The sequence below is a fragment of the Physella acuta genome, unplaced genomic scaffold (genome assembly GCF_028476545.2).
Source record: "Physella acuta isolate Inbredline_101_S28 unplaced genomic scaffold, ASM2847654v3 ptg000699l, whole genome shotgun sequence".
NCBI lineage: Eukaryota > Metazoa > Mollusca > Gastropoda > Physidae > Physella > Physella acuta.
The window spans coordinates 480,003-500,895 of NW_026732218.1; the positions used below are offsets into that span (position 1 = coordinate 480,003).

A 20,893-nucleotide genomic window follows, 5' to 3' on the forward strand; every position below is an offset into this window, starting at 1 on the left:
CTTTATACCACCGACGCCAATACAACTTAGATTTATTTAAAATTTTGATCGAACAGTGGTTGAATCGACGGTGATTGATTTGAAGATGGACCTGCTAGGTGTCACAAGTCAGTGGAAAGCCCCTGAGTCCAACCAACTCTGATGGGTACCTGACTCACGATAAGGAAACTAAAGGCGGCTGGGCATAGTGCTTACCACATTATTCCTACATATACCGAAGTCAAGAAACATGAACTCTACTTTATCGCCCCAAAAGATCGTTTGATCTAAAGAGGAATATTAACCAAAAGTAAATATTTCAAAATGTTATAACCCTATCATAACAATAATTCTAAAAAAGTAAAACAAAATTAAGGCACTGAATTTAAAAGCTAATGTAGAATTTTCCCCTTAGTTTTTAAATTTAAAAATACAATATTTTGATAGGTAAACAGAAAAATTCTATTAAAAAAAAACGTACGTAACATATACTCGTTTATAAGCCGGTGTTACAAGATAAAAATAAAATAAACCGGGAGTAATCTCCCCTAAACTTTCTCGAATATTCTTATATAACTAGGAATATAGACATGATTTTTAATTACTTAAACTTTTAAAAATAGAATAGAATCTCATAGAAAAAAAGAATTGCGCACCAAGCGAACGCCAAAACAAAATGTGCATAATAGTGCGCAATATTATAAGTACTTTATAAATTTACATTAGTTTTTTTGAGAAATCGGAAATAGCGTAAATTAGTACTTCCGGTCAACGGAAATTACTCAAAATTTAACAGAAGGTAGAGAATTAGATCTTGTACTTACATGTGAAATTTCATTGATCTATCTGAAATAGTACTCAAGTTATAGGCTTTTGAAAAATTCAAAGTAGAAAAGTACCACTTCCGGTTATCGGAAATTGCTCAAAAGTTGTTCAGGATCTACGATTTTGATAAAATACTTATATATGAAATTTCATCAACCTAGCTGTAACGGTACTCGAGTTATCTTGTTTACACACAGACAGATACACAGACAGACACACAGACATACGGACAAGATTGCAAAATTATGATTTTCTGTATCAGCGAGTTGTAAAACGTCGAGATTTGTAAAAATCTAGATTTTTTTTTGCACGATTACAATACTTTCTCTTTACTTCGTATATACGAGAAAGTAAATATAGACAATAAACTTATAATAATTTCTGATAGGGACGTAAATGATTTCTCAAAATATCTGCGAACGAGACCATAAGATATCACCCCCTTCCAACCCTTATGATGTCACAATCTGAGATGGGTAAACTGTCTTGAGTCTAGGGCAGGGGATATTTTCCTGATAAAACTACGAATAATTTTAATGAGAAGTTAATTACCTCCCATTTTCAACGACAACTTTGTTAAAGGGAAAGTATAAATGTATTCTCATTAATATTTTGATAAATAGAGCCTACTTCGGGAAGTACAATGCTTATATAAAGTTTATTAGTGTTTTTTTTTAATTAGCTAAACATATTGCTGGTTGTTTAATTCGTAATTAGAGTATTTTATTTTTAAAATTAATAAACAACGTGACTATATACGAAAACAAAACAGCTGTTATTTTATTACATTATTTTCCTTTAAAATAAAACGATTTTTAAATTAATTCTATTTCCAATGTGTTTTCCAATGTTTTGATGACTATTTTTAAAATCCTCAATTTAGCGGAAAGGAAAAAAATGGAAAGTTAAAGATAATTACAACACATTAACAGACAAACTCAGGATTTAAGGAAGAACTTATAACAGTGATCCCACAAAAGACGACCAAGAAGCTTGGGCCATACTGAACAATAAAATAATTCTCAATCCGGAAAAATACTAATACTGTAAAAAAACATCTTTGCCAGAGCTGCATTAGTAAACAGATACATCACTCCAAAACTAATTTTCGCAGCGACAAACTCTACAATTCCCAAATTGTTTAATAAACAAACAAACAAGCACATTAGATAATTCATTTTCAAAAACACTATTAGAAACATTAGCCACAAAACCTTAATACAAAACAAATTAAATGGAGGTTTAGGGCTACACGACATTCATACTAAAATTAAACACCTTCCGATTAAAACATCTGGAGAGAATAAGGATATGTCCACATTATCATCCATTAGCACAATACTACATAGGGTTAAACATAAAGAAAATTTTTAAATTAAACATCACAACACTACACTATGGGGGAAATGACACAGCAGCTTTTATAAAGAAATACTAGCAACATCCCAAGGAAACAAAAGCATTATTGGGGAAGACACACAAAAAATATACGACATCCTAATCAAATAACAAGCGACACCCTTATACACCAGGATTAGTTGGGCCAGAGAACACAATATAACAGATATATATTTTAGAAACCTACATAATAAACTCATTACAGCAAAAGAAAGGGAATTAGCGTACAGACTGATTTTTAATACAACACTAGTGTTACGAAATACAAAGTCAAATCAAAATGTTAAAATAACATGTCAAACGTCAAACAAAATATACAAGAAACCGAGAAACATATTCATTTAGATTGTAATGTATATTAGTACAGAAAGCAAAGCAAACACTTGAGAAAATTTAAAAAACCACTAATCAAACAGCCACAACAAATAAAGTAATCACACTTAACTTAATTATTGTAATTAACACGACTAGACAAAGAACAGGAGACGAAAACAGACTAGTAGCAAACGGCTATTTATAGATCGACTATGTTGGGAAATAGAAATAAATTCAGATTTTATTTTTAAAAATACACTGAAATCGAGTTAAAAGGAATATTTCAAGCAAAGCTAAGACATAGACTGGGAACTCTCACCTAACAAAACAGAACAAAAAAAAATTAATCAGCCACAACATGGCGACGCAGCACAACAGCCAGTAACAAGCATGTATGCTGTCATCACACAGATATCGACACCATAGAAAGAAACATCCGACCCTCAAATCTCACAACAACAAACAATCTTCCTGACATCAACAACCAAAAGGAAGTAAGAGGACAGCCCAGAACCGGAGAAAACAACAAAAGCAGCTCAAGTTAATGTAGGAGAAAACGAGTCAGTAGTCACCACCCCGTCCAAAACACCGACTGAAGACTGACTCAACAATTGTCTACTCTGCTTTTGTTTGTTCTTCGTACCACGGGCAAACTTTATGGTTAAGGAACACTTCGACGCCTTAAAACTGTCGCATATGTAAACTTACAATAGATACACACATGCTCAAACATTTTGCAACGAAACACCCAAATGACAATTAGATACAAGTGCTCGTGTTGTGAGGCTACAGGCACCCACTTTACCACAAAGTAACAGCTAAAAACGCACCTCAAATGCTGGCACTCAGACAACGACCCAGCACACACCAAAGTTTATTGTAGACTAGACTCAAACAACGAAGGAACGTATGTCTACAGAGATGAAGAAGACTAGTCCAACCCAGAGGCGTAGCGACGGGGGAGGAGGGGGGTACATATGTCCCCGAGTTCAGACCCTAGGGGCGCCAAAATAAGCTCATTTTAGCTGCTATTTTGAATTATAAATATAAAATATATATGGTGAGGGGGGGTGGAAGACGCCAAATTGAAAGTTTGTCTCCGGGAGGGGTCTTTCAGACTCTCTAGTTCAACCAAAAATGAAAAATAACAACAATGTTTGAAATGACAACCAACCAACACCATAAGAGCTTAAACAATCGTAAATTTTGTGTATTAAATCCAACCTTTTTATCTGGTAAAAAGCAATTTTAAAATATTGCTCGTCTATTAATTAGAACCACTACGCATTTAATTTATGATCATGTCTTTGAAATTGTATTTAAATAAATCGGGAGTGAGCTCCCCTAAACTTTCTCGAATATTCTAATATAACACTACGGGGTATGGCAACTCGGGACAATATTTTTAATCCATTTTTAATTACTTAATTTTTTTTCTAATAGAATAGAATCTCTTAAAATAAAACGTTCATTGAAAATTCAAAGTTCCAAAAATGAACCGACCATTGACACTACCAGACGTAAAAACAATAATAATGTGATGGGGTGGGGGTGGATCACTAATCAGGGGTAGAGGTGGGAGTGGTATCAGGGAGTCAGGACCACTTTTGCGATGTAGAAATTAATGTTTCAAACTGAATCTCAGCATTTATTTCACGTTTTGAAAGACTATTTTTGTAAACTGTAATAGAATTGTGTAACCTATTGATATGATCAGTGTTGAAACAGCTCAGCAAATATTTCAGAAAGAAATCGATATATTAAGAAAAGAAATGCTGCGATTTTAAAAACATGGTTGGGGGGGGGGGGGGGCAAGGAGTGGTTAGCATAGGTATGACGTCATTTTATGAAAGTTTTGAGTTTGTAGGGGGGGGGGGGGTAACTTTGGGACTTTCAGTCTTTATGATAACTGGCATGTTGATGTTATTATATTTCCTAGAATCATTAAAATTTAAAATAAAAATAAGCTATTAACGACTTTTGTAAAAGTAAAAAAAAGGAAAAACAAAGTAAAAATGAGCCTTGCGTCAGCCGAGAATCGAACCAGGATCGACTGCTTGGAAGGTAACCATGCTGACCTTTACACCACCGCCGACGGTAGCTAAATTCCATTGAAATTCAAATCGTATAGTAAATAATTTGACAAACATATAATCGTAAATAAGCCGTCTTTGTTACAAAATGAATATAAACATATAGACAATAAAATTTTAATAATTTCTGATAGGGACGTAAATAATTTCTCCCCCATCTAACCCTTCTGATGTAACAATATGAGCTAGGTAAATTGTCATTAATGTAGGGATATTTTCCTGAAAACACAACGAATAATTTCAATGATTTCCTAAGTGCAGTCAATTATCTCCCATATTGAAATATACATCTTATAATGGGAAACTAAAAATGTATTCTCATTAATATTTTAATTAATATTTTGGGAAGTACAATGCTTATATAATGTTTATAAATATTTATTGTCTTAATTTAAACAATATTTTGTTGTTAGATTTAGTAATTGGAGTATTTTATTTGTTTAAATTATGAAAAAACTGTAACTACATACGAAAACAAAAACTCGTTGTTTTATTGCATTTTTATCCTTATAAATAAACACGATACGCTTTCTAGGTGTTGGGAAGCTCAAATTTAAAATATAACCTAATAATTATTTTTCATGTCCAAACAAACAAAATGGCGGCCCACATGAAAGGAACTCTTACACGTTACGAAGACTCAAAACTAATTCAAACATTATTTGCTGATTTAAGGTCATGCAAGATCCTTAGCAGGGGTCGGCAACCTTTTGAGACCGAAGAGCCAAAAAGTTACAATTTACAAAATTTCAATTTTTAAAGAGCCACTAACATTTTTATTTCAATATTATGACCTTATAATCTTTATTTAGGATTTGGTGTATATATATATATATATATATATATATATATATATATATATATATATATATATATATTAAAAAACAGTCCGTCAGCCGGGGAATCGAACCCGGATATATATATATATATATATATATATATTTATATATATATATATATATATATATATATATATATATATATATATATATATATATATATATATATATATTATATATATCAATGTATGTGTGTGTGTGTTTGTTTTCTTTTATGCATTACTACACCTTTTGTCCGATCGCAATGAAACTTTGGGAAGTTGTTGAGAATACTCCAGGAAAGGTTTCTGATAAAAAGGTTTTTCAAATTCGCAAAATTGGCGCCCCGGTAGCGCACTATTCGATTCTTCTCTATATACTTTATATAAAAATAAATGTCGATTGCGGTTCCACACCTTTCATCCGATCGTCATGAATCCTCAAGGAGTTGATTAAAACACTTCAGGGGAGGTTTGTAAAAAAAAAATCATTTTAAATTTCTCATAGGCGGCGCCCAGGTGGTGCATTTTTTGTCAATACACCTTTTGGCGCCCAGAGTTCCTGAGCGGTTATGTTAGTATTTGGCATCCGTTAATCGGGCGTCCTGCATAGTATGTAAAGGGTACTACTATGTTCAGCGACAAAACTGCAACAGGCGCAACCACTGAAGCCTCGTCTATTGCCCAACACGAAGCACCCCGGGCTCGCCTGTGAGCACTATGGCGCTTGGTTCGTTTTTAAAAATAGGCTATACACTATAGACAAGATGGACAAAGATACGTTCATTTTAAACAGCGCGATAGGGCTATGGATACAATGAGTTTCTTTAGTCGCTCAAATCAGGTGCGTTCTCCGGCGTATCCGCAGGATGCGATTTAGCGCCCAGGGCTGTCCCGCAAGCAATAAGCGCCTACCTTTGTTTTAAGGCGCACCATACACTACGACATTCGATAATTAAACCGAGCTAGAGGTCGTACGCTGCGCCCCTGCGGTAGTGTAATCGGGTTCACGAGAGCACCTCTTTCCGTCCTCGACAGTTAGGCGGTGAGTTAGTTAGGCAAATTGTCATGAGTGGATTAATCGAAGCAAGTCTTCTTAAAGCTAATATGGTGATGGATCAATTTCAAGTTTTGGTAGCAGCCAACAAAGCAGTCCACCTTCAACGTACAAACTCACTGGTAACAAAGAATGTGCAATCAGAGATTTTATATAGTCTTTCATCAAGCAAAAATATTTCTGAATCTTTTCGATCTTTTGGTGCATCAGATTCAGACAAAAGTGTGTTTGTAGCTATTGTGGATGACACTGATTTCAATACATTGAACAAAATATCTGAATTGCTTGGGAAAGATACATCTGATTTAGATCAACTTCCGAAAATAGCATACACAAAATTAATCACAAAGGTATATAAACTAACAGAAGAGGAGTTATCAAACTTTTCTTTACTGGATTCTCTTGTGGCCAGCATATCATCGAAAGAAATAATAACAGCAGGGAAAGGAAAAGACTAAATGTTATTATCATCTCATCATAATAAATCTTGTTTGTAGAATGAAAAAAAAATTTAACTACAAGTCAACAGACACAACAAAACAATTGCGCTTTATTTTATTACTATAACTAATAAAATAACAACTATAAACTACTTTGTACATGCAATGAGAATAAGAAATTAAAACAAACTTTCTCCTTTTAATAAAAGCTTATGTGACTAAGATCAAAGTGTAGTATCTGTTATGGATCTACATAAATCTTAGCCATTTTGTTGGTCAGCCCTTTTTAGGGCTGGCTGCCGGGGCCGAGAGGCGGTCAATCTACTACTCAACTCCTCAAGCAATCAAATGCAAATCTCGCCAACGATCGCAGCGGGGTTGCGCCCACACATCCCTCGAAGTGCACATGCCCTCGAGATGAGTCACCCAGTAATTGTATTGGGTGGCTTCAAATGTACGAGTGGCTAATTTTTCCATTTCTATTCCTCAGCCTGACGACACCCACCTAGGAGAAATCTTAGGTGGGAGGCTCCGTCACAATCGCCAGCAAATCAACTCATCATCTCTCAAAGATCAACTACGCAAAACACAACTGCCTCGCTATCAACAACCTCACTATCACTCTGACGACACCCACCTAGGAGAAATCTTAGGTGGGAGGTTCCATCAAATACCAGCAAATCAACTAACCACCTCTCAAAGGTCAACCACTCAACTTACCTATAATAAACACTCGTCAACAGCTTCACTTTGCCCATTTCAACTACTTGACCAAGCCCAAATTCTTCACATCTACAATCCTCGACTCAGCAATATAAGGAAAACTTCATTCTTCAACGTCATCTCGCCCACCTCAATTACTCGACTACGAAACAATTGCACTCTTTTTCAAACCACAACAATAATTCAAAGCAACCCTCTTTAAACGATATCTCAACACAAGAACCCCCAACTCAACTACTCTCTCCAAGCTCCACTCGTTCGAACAACTCTACTATCAACGACAATACACGAGACTCGCCCTTTCACCAATGCGTCATACCTCATCGATTCAACTCTACCATCACGCCACGACACCAAACTCATCCCTTCATCAACGGAACATCCCTCATTGATACTCTCGAACTACATCTACCAACCAAGATTCAAACACTACCTAATCAAGATTGTTATACACGCAAAAACAAAGGCCAAGAACTACGAGAAGCGATGATGTTTCGTCATGTACTCTATGTTATTTCTAAAGAAACCGAAAATGAAAACAAGAAATCAGAAGAAGATGGAAAAATGAAACCAAGAAAACAGAAGGAAAATCAAGAAAATTACATTGTAAAATTGTATGTATGCAATGCTATGTATTGTATGTATTTTATCATGTAACCTGTCCACACAGCTAGCTCCTGGCTCGAATGGAGTGAGCTGTGTGGAAGGAAATATATTAAACACAAAAAAAAAAAAAAAAAAAAAAAAAAAAAAAAAAAAAACAGCGACAACAAACTAAGCAATCACACGTTATATTTTTTAACATGATTAGTAAAATAACAAACATTTGGCATGCAATAACAATAAGAAACTAAAACAAACTTTCTCATTTTAATAAAAGATTATGACGCTAAAATATGTAATTTCCCATTCCCCATTATAGCATTTTTTTCGCGTAATCAAACATTTCATTAACAAACAGTTCGTCAGCTGAGAATCGAATCCGGATCGACTGCTTGGAAGACCCCATGCTGACCTTTACACAACGACAATCAATCGGAACAGGGCCCCTAAACGTCCTAGGCCCCCCCGCATTGCGGGGTCTGGCGGTATGGTAGTTCCGCTCTGCCCCATGCTGACCTTTACACCACGACACTTAATATGGGAAATAATAATTTATAATGAACAAATTTGAGAATACAACCTTCTGATAATTTGTTGACGGTGATTGAGTATTCTTACCTTCAATTGTCGTCACACACCTTGAAGTCTAGCTGAAGTGCACGTACGACTACAGACTAGAGCCATTCAACAACTGGAAATAGAACTTCACTTAGATAACTAAGTGATTGATTCGAACAATGACGTCGTAAATACATCACTGAAAATATCGAGTTCTTGAAAAACAAATTTAATTAAAAAGTCTAGTGACATTTATGCGCAATTTCCTTATGTTATCTAAAAATAGCTCTGACGTATAATGCTGGGATGCGTTCAAGCTAGAAGAACGATCGGTTTGTAGGTGTTTATGTAATTTTCAAATTTGTGACTAAACGAGAGGATATTTTTGAAAACGGCAATATTGTTCTAAATTACGGCAGGAATCGATTGGTACATGTTTCAAGTCGCTAAGTGGTCTGGTTGCCGAGATATGGGCCAAAAACTGCATTTTTTCGAGGTTTTTTGAATTTTCCGGGAAATACATGAAAGAAACCCGGAATTTTTATGGCCTATGCTCATTCTCGTAACTTGCTTAACATAATTGCTTTTGGAACTAGTCATCGATATTGCTTCGTTGAGGAGGAGATACGACTTAAAGCCCGGACACACATTCATCCATCCATCCATCCATTCCCAGAAATGACGCGTTAATAAACGCAATTCTCCAGAATGGAAATTGCGCTAAAAAACAATAACACTTCCAGACGTAAAAATTGTGATTTCTATTGGCCTTTTTGGGGTCACCCAAAAACCACATCACAGTAGTGGCGGACGGAGTGGTAGAAAGTAAATAAAAAATACCATGCGTCAGCCGGGAATCGAACCCGGATCGACTGCTTGGAAGGCAACCATGCTGACCTTTACACCACCGACGCCGATGCATAACATAGCTCAATTTGATTGAAATTCAAATTGGATTGTGATTATTTTGAAAGCTTCGAATATTGACCTATTTGTAGTCACACTCCTGAGAGGGGATGGGGAAGAAACTTCAACTGGAAATTTCAACTTTCTATAAGTCAACTATTGACAATAAAACAAGGAATTTGAGGAATCGGAATATTGATCTGCGTATGGTCATCCATAAACCATATCACAATTAGTTGAGGGGAGGGGGGGGAGAGAGAGGAGGAGGAGGTGGGGTGGAATATGGTGAAAAAGTGTTGCCATTGATCAGAGATAAATGGTAGTGTATGGTCCAGGAAGTAAAGACTTGCTACTCAGCTGTTAACTCGCTTTTAAATAGAAGTTCATGTAAAATTTAACCATAACACCACCGACGCTTTCATGTAAAGGCTTAAGAAATATTAGAGACCGTTCGAATCAGTTGATGTCTGTGATTGAGTAATATTACATTCGTTTGACGTCACACGTCTCCGCCGTACTCTGTTTTGGGCAGCCCTCTTTATAAGCCCGGCAACCCTTGCCTCTTCTATTGTCTTTCTCCAGGATTTCCTTGACCTGTCTACTTTCCTCTTCCTCTAGGGACTCCAGTCTAACGCTTCTGATAAAATTAGACTGGTCTACGATTTGACAAAAAATTGGATAAAACATAAAACAACTAATACTAGTACGGGTTGTGAAGTCAATGACATGTAACTAAAGTTTAAACCCGTATTTGCTACTATTATTAGTTTAGCCTGAAGCCTATCTCTATTGAAAACTGCAAGACAACATAATTGTATGCTCCGTATATAATGTCAACATTGTTAAAATATCGAATAATACCAATAAGAATGAATACAAAGATAACTTCATCTTACTTTATACATTCGTAAGTCGACTAGTATGTTTTACAACATTAAATATTTGATAATTAAAAGTCTATTTAAAACCATATGTAACATTCAATCGTATATAAGCCGTCTTTGTTACAAAATGATTATAAACATATAGACAATAAAATTATAATAATTTCTGATAGGGAAGTAAATGATTTTCCCCCATCTAACCCTTATGATGTAACAACCTGAGCTATGTAAATTGTCTTTAATGTAGGGGATAATTTCCTGACAACACAACGAATAATTTCAATGATTGACTAGCGCAGTGAATTACCTCCCATATTAAAATACAACCTTGTTAAAGGGAAACTAGAAACGTATTCTCTTTAATATTTTAATTAATACTTCGGGAAGTGCAATAATTATATCATGTTTATGAGTTATTTTTTGTTAACAAAAACATTTTTGTTGTTCAATTTAGCATTTGGAGTATTTTAATTTTTAAATCAATAAACAAGGTGACTAAATACGAAAACCAAAAGTCGTTGTTTTATTGCATTTTTATCCTTATAAATTAATACGATAAGCCTTTGAGGTGTTAATAATTCAACTCCAAGCAAACACTTAACACATTTTTTAAAATACTTTTAACAGTTTGTTTTAAGATTTAGTTGTAATCGGGTATTAATTATTTGTCTGTTGATGTTGCTTTAAGTTAAGACTAAAGAACAAGAACCAATTCCTGTTATTGATTTTAATATAAGAATGCTCAATCTTCTGCACTAACAAATAGATTGTTTCAGGGTAGAAAATAATACTTGTAATAAATATTTTCTTGTCTCAAAAAAAAAAAAAATACTAGTCAACAGCCACAACAAAACAATCGGGTTTTATTTTTTTTCTTTAACTAGTAAAATAACAAATATAAACTCCTTTATTATAACAAACTTTGTGCATGCAATAAGAGTAAGAAATATTAAAACAAACGTTCTCCTTTTAATAAAAGCTTTTGACGCTAATATATGTAATTTCCCATTTCCCATTATAGCATTTATTTTGGTAATCAAACATTTTTATTAAAAACAGTTCGTCAGCCGGGAATCGAACCCGGATCGACTGCTTGGAAGACCCCAAGTTGACCTTTACACCACGACACTAAGGGAAAAGATAATTTCTTATGCACAAATTTGGGAATACAACCTTCTGATCATTTGTTGACGGTGAGGGGGGGGGGGGGGTTATCGTCCTTAACGAGCTACTTATAGTGTTTTAAAGAAATATTTTCAGTGGCAGCGTTGGTAGTGTCGAATTCACAAATTATGAATAACTGAAAAGTAGAAAAAAAACAACAACTAAATAGCGGCGTATGATATGCCGCGGGTCGGCTCGTTCTATTTAAAAATCTTACGTAACATATACTCGTAAATAATCCGGGGTTCGTTACAAAATGAAAATAAAAATATAGACAATAAAATTATAATAATTTATGATAGGGACTTAAATGATTTCTTAAAATATCTGCGAACGAGAACATAAGACATCACCCCCATCTAACCCTTATGATGTAACAATCTAAGCGGGGTAAATTGTCTTGTGTGTAGGCCAGGGGTCGGCAACCTTTTGAGACGGAAGAGCCAAAAGTTACAATTTAAAAAATTTCCTAGTTTTTAAAGAGCCACTAACATTATTTTTTTTCAATATTTTGGTATTTCATATATGGATTAGGTAAATAAATTTGATTTTTGATTTGAGATAAATAGCGTTAAATATGAACTTATTGTTTCATATAAAAACAAACAAATGTTTCGCACAAAAACTGTTTTAGCTAGATCTGCTATGATAAAAGCAGTAATCACATAATATAACTATATGACTATCCCAATACACTTTAGAAGCCAAAAACTTATTTTTCTTTCTTTACGGACACCGCTGGTCCAGTAGGTATCTTTCATAGCCAGGCAGGCGTTAACATGGCAAACTCTAACAGTTTGATTACTGTATCGGTCGCTTCTGTCTTTGGTTCTCACAAGGCTTATCTTTCACCCTACTCAACCCAGAGTCCAGTACCTGGCTCAACTGTATGAAACTAATAACTAAAATACTTCGTCACTCGGGTCAAATTAATGCATACTGACAGGTAGAGGAATGTATTCTCTATAAAATAACATTCCCCATTTAACGATATTCGAAAACGTCGGCACTTCGACAGTGACAAAAATCGAATAGTCGCCACGGTGCTAGCTACAGCATAGCTGTGGGGCTGGGCCTGGTGCCCAAGCGGCTGTCGTATACTTTCTACCTTACCTTTTCTCACTGTTCTCTGATGAGTGTTTTAATCCTGTATAAAGTTGTTTTTCTTTAAGGTATAATATTTTTTATGAGATTTGAACATGAAATAGTATAACTATTAATATGTGTGCATTGAACTCGAGAGCCGCAACCTTGACATCAAAAGAGCCGCCTGCGGCTCGCGAACCTCAGGTTGCCGACTCCTGGTGTAGGCGATATTTTCCTGACAGCACAACAAAAAATTTCATAGATTGTCTAACTAAGAGCAGGTAATTATCTCCCATATTATAAAATAACATTGTTAAAGGGAAAATGAAAATTATTCTTGGTAATATTTAATTAATACTTCGGAAAATACAATGCTTGTATAAAGTTTAAGTATTTTTTCTTATTAAAAAAAAATTTTTGTTGTTTAATTTAGTATTAAGAGTATTTTATGTCCAAAATTAATAAACACATTGACAATATAAGAAAACAAAAAGCTTGTTTCTTTTTACATTGTTATTGTTTAAAATTAAACGATACGCTTTCAATAGCATTAGCACGCTGTAATCAATGATCGTCAATTTTTTTTACAAGAATTAAAACAAACTTTCTCTTTTTAATAAAAGATTATGTTGCTAAAATATGTAATTTCCCAAATCCCATTATTGCATTTATTTTGGTGATCAAACAAAAACTTAGAAGGCTGTAGTCCCAAATTTACGCATTAGAAGTTATCTCTCATATTGAATGTCGGTGGTGTAAAGGGCAGCATGGTTGCCTTCAAAACAGACGATCCGGATTAGATTCCCGGCTAAAGCAATAAAGGTCAATATAAACAGGTTGGTTGTTTTACTTTCCATTTTTCAGTAGTTCATAATTTGTGAATTCGACACTATCAATGTTGTGACTGAAAATATTTTGCTTTAAAACACTATCACTAGCTCGTGAAGGACGATTATCTTCACCCACACTTTCTTCTCCACCCCACCCCCGTTCAAGCAGCCCTCCGTGACGACAGTTTACAGGCGACAATGAAAAGATCAAGCAGAACTTGTTTTTTTTAACCTCCCCTTAGTTTCAAATCTTTTAAAAACTAAATTATCTGCCCCAAATAGCCGTCACTAGTTCTACCCGTCTCTGATTGTAAACATTTAGTGTTAACTACAGTTCACCAGACTGGTAGGGGTGGGGGTGGTAGGTATCTGCCTTGAGAGCGGGGAAGTAACGGCATGCGTCTTCATTGTGTCTCGCATGGTCCCCATGAAGAGAATCATATATATAGATGTTGATTCCCAAATGCTATAAAGGGAATTTTAAAATATTGGTTAACCTACAAGAAAACAATAACGTTTTGTTGAACTTTCAACCTACAGATAATTTTAATTTTGCATCATTTATTTAAATATTTGACTGATTTTATTTAGCTTTTTACCCCTATTCAGTCAAAATCATCGTTTTTTTTTCGTCTGCCAAAGACAATAGTTGTCTTTCAGCGTGCCACTGGAAACACTGACACCTCCCCCCTCCCATCCCACCTCCCCCACTCCCCCACACCTACCTCGTCACTGAGGAATTTGTGGGGAAAAACCCTGCCATTTTTATCTTAGACCATGTCAAATTTTCACCTTAGTCCAGACTAATGTTAAACAGTCTAAGCTCAGTGTAGTCCCGTTCTAGTGTCTGTTTTCACCAGTAGCCTACTTTACAACATCGCCTTCAACGGAACAAAAATTTTCCGTTCGTCTAGAGTCTAGAGGGTCGTCCAGTCCAAGATACGACGTCATAATTTTTTAAAAAACAATTTTTGTAACCACCTCTCCAGCCTCTTCATTATGAAATATAGTCCCAAAAAGTCAGCCCCCACTAAATATTGTCACATACAGTACCAAAAAGTCAGTCCTCCATTCCCCATTGTCACATATAGTCCCAAAAAGTCAGTCCTCCATCCCCGCTAATGCAGTCACACCTCAGGCTATACCCCCACTATGCCTCCGAATCGAAATAAAAAAAAACAAACATCAAGTCCTTTCTTAATTACATTATGAGGTTAATCAACTATAACTATTAAATTTTAGAAAAACTTCCTTTTAAAAGCGAGTTACCAGCTCAGTATCAAGTTTCAAAATTTACTTTAAAAATAAAAAGTGGTCCTTATTTCCTGAACACCACTCCACCCTTTAGCCTTGATCAATGGCAACACTTCATCACTATATTCCACCCCACCTCCCTCCCCCTCCCCCCCCCCCCCCCCCCCGTTATAATGTGGTTTATTGATGACCCTACAAAATTCTTCGTTTGACGTCTGATATTGTCAATAGCTGACTTACACAAAAATGAAATTTCCAGGTGAAATTTCTTCCCCCTCCCCCCGGATGGTGACGTGATCGATGGAAGACCACAGCAAGGCCAATACTCAAATCAATCACTGTTAAATTAATCAGTATATAATCATAATATATAAATCATAATTTAAAACAAATTGAACGTGGTGTAAAGGTCAGCATGGTTGCCTTCCAAGCAGTCGAGTCGTGTTCGATTCCCGGCTGACGCATGCTATTTTCTATATTTTACTTTTTTTCCCACAATAGTTAATTTGGACTTTTAATGATCCTAGAATAAACTAATATCCGCTTACCTCACAGTTGATACAATGACCGAATGACCCAAAAAGCCACTCCCGACAATTCACATAAAATTAAGTGCCACGTCGGCTAACAACTTCTCTCTTTCTCTTACTCAACCCCCCCCCCCCCCACCCTTCCACACACACACACACACACACACACACACAGACATACACACACCCCCTTTAAAAGTGCCAGTTTTTGTTTTCTTATCAATTATTTAAATGGTTTATTTCTGAAATATTGACTTTCAACAATGAGCATATTAATATGAATCAATTATCGCTTATACATCTGATAGTGTTAATTGTTGATTTGAAAGAACTTGAAATTTCAAGGTTAATATATATATATATATATATATATATATATATATATATATATATATATATATATATATATATATATATATATAGAAATAGAAATAGAAACAGAAGTGGTAATGTCTGAAAGAGGTGGAGAAAGTACAACTTCCGTGTTTCGGAAATCGCTCAAAAATGGATTGAACATTTTTGATCAAATACTAATATAATTAAAAATAACTAGAAGGGTACTAAAGTTATCGTGTTTTCAGATGAACAAATAGACAAAATTACGACTCAATCAGGTGAAAAACGATTTTAGCCCTTTTACAAGACGTCTTCTATACTTGAAACTGCGTATACGACAGGATTAGGAATGTTGAATCTATTTGGAGATACAACTTTGATCCAGGCCAGGGGTCGGCAACCTGCGGCTCGCGAGCCGCATGCGGCTCCTTTGATGTCAAGTTGCGGCTATTCAGCTTATTGTATTTTATTTTTAAAACTCATAAAAACATTGTTCTGCAACAGTCGGTAATGAAAGATATAATAATAAATATAAACAATTGACACTCGCTAATACATTAGAATATTTAGTTACTCACTATTTCAATGTACTTTCTATTAAATTGTCCATTCGGAATTGTAACATTCAACTTCATGGTAGATATCATAAAGAAACTAAATGAGTTTAATGTTAAACTGGAAGGAAAACCCAGCATATGCCTTGGTTGAAGAGGTGGATTGTTTCGAAAAAAAAACAACCTTTTTTGGTTAAAACCACGGAAAGCGGTAAATTACTTAATTACGAAAAATCTGGAAATAAAAATATCGTGATGAAACCAATGCTACTATAAACATGAATTACTTCAGTATTACTATAAACAAAATGAAGGATGTTTTCACTGAGAGATTTGAGCAATTCAAAACAAATTCAAGCACTCTGACGTTTATAATAGACCCTTTCAACACAGAAACAAATGAGATTATTTCATACATTTAAAGCTATTTATTTAAAATTATAATATATATATATATATATATGTAACTGGGGTAGGCCTAACTACCAGTTACAAATGATAACGAACGATAAGCCGCGACGCAGATTACAATCTGATGCAACCATAACAGGTGGCTTATTAGATCGGACGGATAACAACCTCAAAGCCAACGCGTGCTATTTTGGGAAATGGTACGAGGAAGATTCAGACGATCTGTCAACTTTGATTGATGGGATGCAGATGTTTTATTGGATCGGACTGTACGTCAGAAACTGCGCCGTTGGTATTCGGAGACATCGATTACAAGTATCGATTACGGAAATGGATACAAGTACGACTACGATTTCAGGGGATAAATAGGAGGGGACGACTGAGCTCGACCTCTTACCTCTTTCATCGCTCGCTTAGATCAGTCAGTCTGTGTGACTATGTCAAGTCGGTTATAGAACGGGTTAGCCGTATTGTGTTAAGAAGGATTATAGACATGTGGATTCAGTTATATAAAGCCTAGTGAAGGACTGTTAGGGGTCAGTTGATTCAGACTATTATTGAGAAGCATTCCTGTTGATTTATTGTGTTATTATGAAGCATTTCTTGATTCATGTAATAAAGGATCAATAGCGAACCTGCATCTTGAGTATCTATACTGTGGTCAATGTTGTCTAGAATGAGTGGTTAAACTCGTTAACACGTGGCACTACAGGCAATTAGGTCTCATTACATGTGGCGTTGCGAGCATGGTAACTGTTGGCTCGTTACAATTGGCGTTGTCGGCAGGATAAATGTTCGCTCGTTACATATATATATATATATATATATATATATATATATATATATATATATATATATATATATATAATCTTTAACAAACACTATACTATTGACTATACTATTGACATAACAATGTTTGTGGCTCTTTAAAATCTGGGTAATTTTGTGAATAGTAGCTTTTGGCTCTTCCGTCTCAAACGGTTGCCGACCCCTGATCTAGGCAAATACAAAATGTGCGTCAGCCGGGAATCGAACCCGGATCGACTGCTTGGAAGGCAATTATACTGATATTTACACGTTCACATTTAAATGGTTGAAGATAAATTCTAGACCATTCGGATCAGCTGATGACAATGAATGACTAATATTACTTTCATTTGACGTCACACGTCTCCACCGAACTCGCTTTTGGGCAGCCCTCTTTATAAGCGCGGCAACCCTTGCCTCTTCTATTGTCCTTCTCCATGATTTCCTTGTCCTGCCTACTTTCCTCTTCCCCTCGGGATCCCACACTTTGGCGACTATTGAAATTATACAGGTCTAAAGTTTGATTTAACATAAAGCAACACGCTGAGACTGACAATTGTTGTGGAGCCAATGACACCCAAATGAAGTTTAAACCACAAGCAGTATGAGATTATTAGTAGTTTAGATTGTTCGTGTTTGGAAAATGCAAAAAGCCATAATTGTATGTTCCGTGTATAATGTAAACATTGTTAAAATATCGAATAATCCTAATTAGATACAAAGATAACCCCACCTTACACCAGGGGCGGAACTACTGTGCCGCCAGACCCCGCAATGCGGGGGAGGGGGGGGGCCTTTACGTTTAGGGGCCTAACTCCGACCAAAATAACAATGAGTTTACTTTTCATAAATAATGTTTTTCGTGTACCTTGATATTGGTTTTGTAAAAAACAAACAGGTCGACTATAGCAGTGATTGTTCTACAGTAACTAACACACCCTGTTGCGTAGAAAAATATAAAATCTGCAAGAGCTGTACCTTTAAAGATAGGCAAACGTTCAGACTACTTCCATGACTTAATGCTCTTCTTTAAAATAGGGGTGCCAATAAAGCTCATTTAAATAGTTTTGTACTATGTAATTCAAAAGCAATTTATTCTCTTAATTATTATAAAAATAAGGCATACTAAAGAATCCTATAGCTATAAAAATGAATGTATCCAAAACTAATAATACAATTACGAAAAATCATAAAAATAAACATAACGCGAGAAACCTTTGCACAAATCAAGCTTACGTGATTATATAATTTTACCAGCTTGCTTATTATAAAATATTATTTTCACAATATTCGGTACATATGAAAAAACAAGTTAATTAAAAAAGTCTAGTGACATTTATGCGCAATTTCCTTATGTTATCTAAAAATAGCTCTGACGTATAATGCTGGGATGCGTTCAAGCTAGAAGAACGATCGGTTTGTAGGTGTTTTTGTAATTTTAAAATTTGTGACCAAACGAGAGGATATTTTTGAAAACTTTCTTCGGCAATATTGTTCTAAATTATGGCAGGAATCGATTGGTACATGTTTCAAGTCGCTAAGTGGTCTGGTTGCCGAGATATGGGCCAAAAACTGCATTTTTTTCGAGGTTTTTTGGCTTTTCCGGGAAATACATGAAAGAAAGCCGGAATTTTTATGGCCTATGCTCATTCTCGTAACTTGCTTAACATAATTGCTTTTGGAACTAGTCATCGATATTGCTTCGTTGAGGAGGAGATACGACTTAAAGCCCGGACACACATTCATCCATACATTCATTCATTCATTCATCCATCCATTCCCAGAAATGACGCGTTAATAAACGCAATTCTCCAGAATGGAAATTGCGCTAAAAATTGTTTACTGGCTCAACCCCTTTGTTGAGGTAACTAAACTAAAAGAACATTTCTTTCCTTCTCGAAGTACATTCTTTAATTTACAGTCAAAGGGGAACAGCCACAGAAATATTACGTAACTCGGGACAGTATTAATATCCTCCCCTACATTTGTGAACAAAATATTAATCTTCTAACTTAAAATCTAACTCATCTTCGAATTCACTACCTTACAATATTTAATCTCACAGTTTTTTAAATTAAACTATTTGCATAAGATGTTTTGCATATGCACATACTTTTGTTTGATTGTTTTAGCTTTGCCAATCAATTTCAATGATTGTCTTACTACGAGTAATTTTTTATCTCCCATGTTAAAATGTAACAATACTAAAGGGAAACTAAAAATTATTTTTGTTAATTCTTTAATTAATACTTCAGAAAATACAATGCTTATATAATATTTATTAGTGTAAGTACTTTTATATTAACAAAAAACAACGTTTTGTTGTTTAATTAGTGTAAAGAGTATTTTACTTCTAACATTAAAAAAAAAGGTGATTATATAAGAAAACTAAAACGCTCTTGTTTTATTACATTATTATTGTTTAAAACTAAACGATGCGCAAATCTAAGTATTGTGTACAATGCATTAGCAAGTCAGCTAATATTTTGTCAATCTTTGAGTTAACATGAACATATATGTTACATATTTATACAAGTTTTGTTTTATCATTGATATTTTCCCATTATGTGGCTAATACAAAACGTTCAAAAGTGGTTAAATAACAATGTAAAATAGAAAAGAGCAAAAAAAATCTTTAAGCTAACAGCGTCAAAAAACAAAGCAATCGCAATGCAGTTTATTAACCTTGCTAGATAAATAACCAATATAAAAACCTTTATAATAACAAAAATTGTGTATGCAATGAAAATAAAAAATAAACAAACTTACTCTTTTTAATAAAATCTTAGGTTGCTCAAATATGTCATTATCCTTTTCCCGTTACAGCATTTATTTTGGTGATCAAACAAATCATCAGAAATCTGTAGTCCAAAATTTACGCATTAGAAATTTTCTCTCATAATGAATGTCGGTGGTATAAAAGTCAACATGGTTGCCTTCAAAGCAGTCGATCCGGTTTCGATTTCCGGCTAACGCATTGATTTTTTATAAAATGTTGATTCCCAAATGCTATAAAGGGAATTTTAAAATGTTGGTTAACATACATGAAAACATTAACGTTTTGTTGAACCTACAGATAATTTTAATTTTACATCATTTATTTAAATATTTGACTGATTTTATTTAGCTTTTTACCACTTATCTGTCAAAATCATCGTTTTTTTTTCGTCTGCCAATGACAATAGTTGTCTTCCAGCGTGCCACTAAAACACTGACCCCCCCCTCTCCCTCTCCCCCACACCCACCCTGTTACTGAGGAATTTGTGGTGGGAAAAAAGAAACCCTGCCATTTTTTATCTTAGACCATGTCCAATGTTCACCTT

The 20,893-nt window shown here is 34.8% G+C and overlaps 1 protein-coding gene and 1 non-coding gene across 2 annotated transcripts; one reads left to right on the forward strand and one right to left on the reverse strand.

Moving 5' to 3' along the window:
* The first annotated feature begins 6,495 nt into the window (after positions 1–6,495).
* LOC131949499 (EKC/KEOPS complex subunit Tprkb-like) lies at positions 6,496–6,942 on the forward strand. The gene has a single exon (XM_059311395.1). The coding sequence runs from the start codon at positions 6,496–6,498 to the stop codon at positions 6,940–6,942; it is 447 nt and encodes a 148-aa protein (XP_059167378.1).
* Positions 6,943–9,650: 2,708 nt separating this feature from the next.
* Trnag-ucc (transfer RNA glycine (anticodon UCC)) lies at positions 9,651–9,722 on the reverse strand. The gene has a single exon. It is a non-coding gene; the product is annotated as a tRNA-Gly (tRNA).
* Positions 9,723–20,893: the final 11,171 nt, after the last annotated feature.

Excerpts from the sequence above, each read along its gene's own strand:
- LOC131949499 (XM_059311395.1), top strand. The coding sequence starts at position 6,496 with ATGAGTGGATTAATCGAAGCAAGTCTTCTTAAAGCTAATATGGTGATG.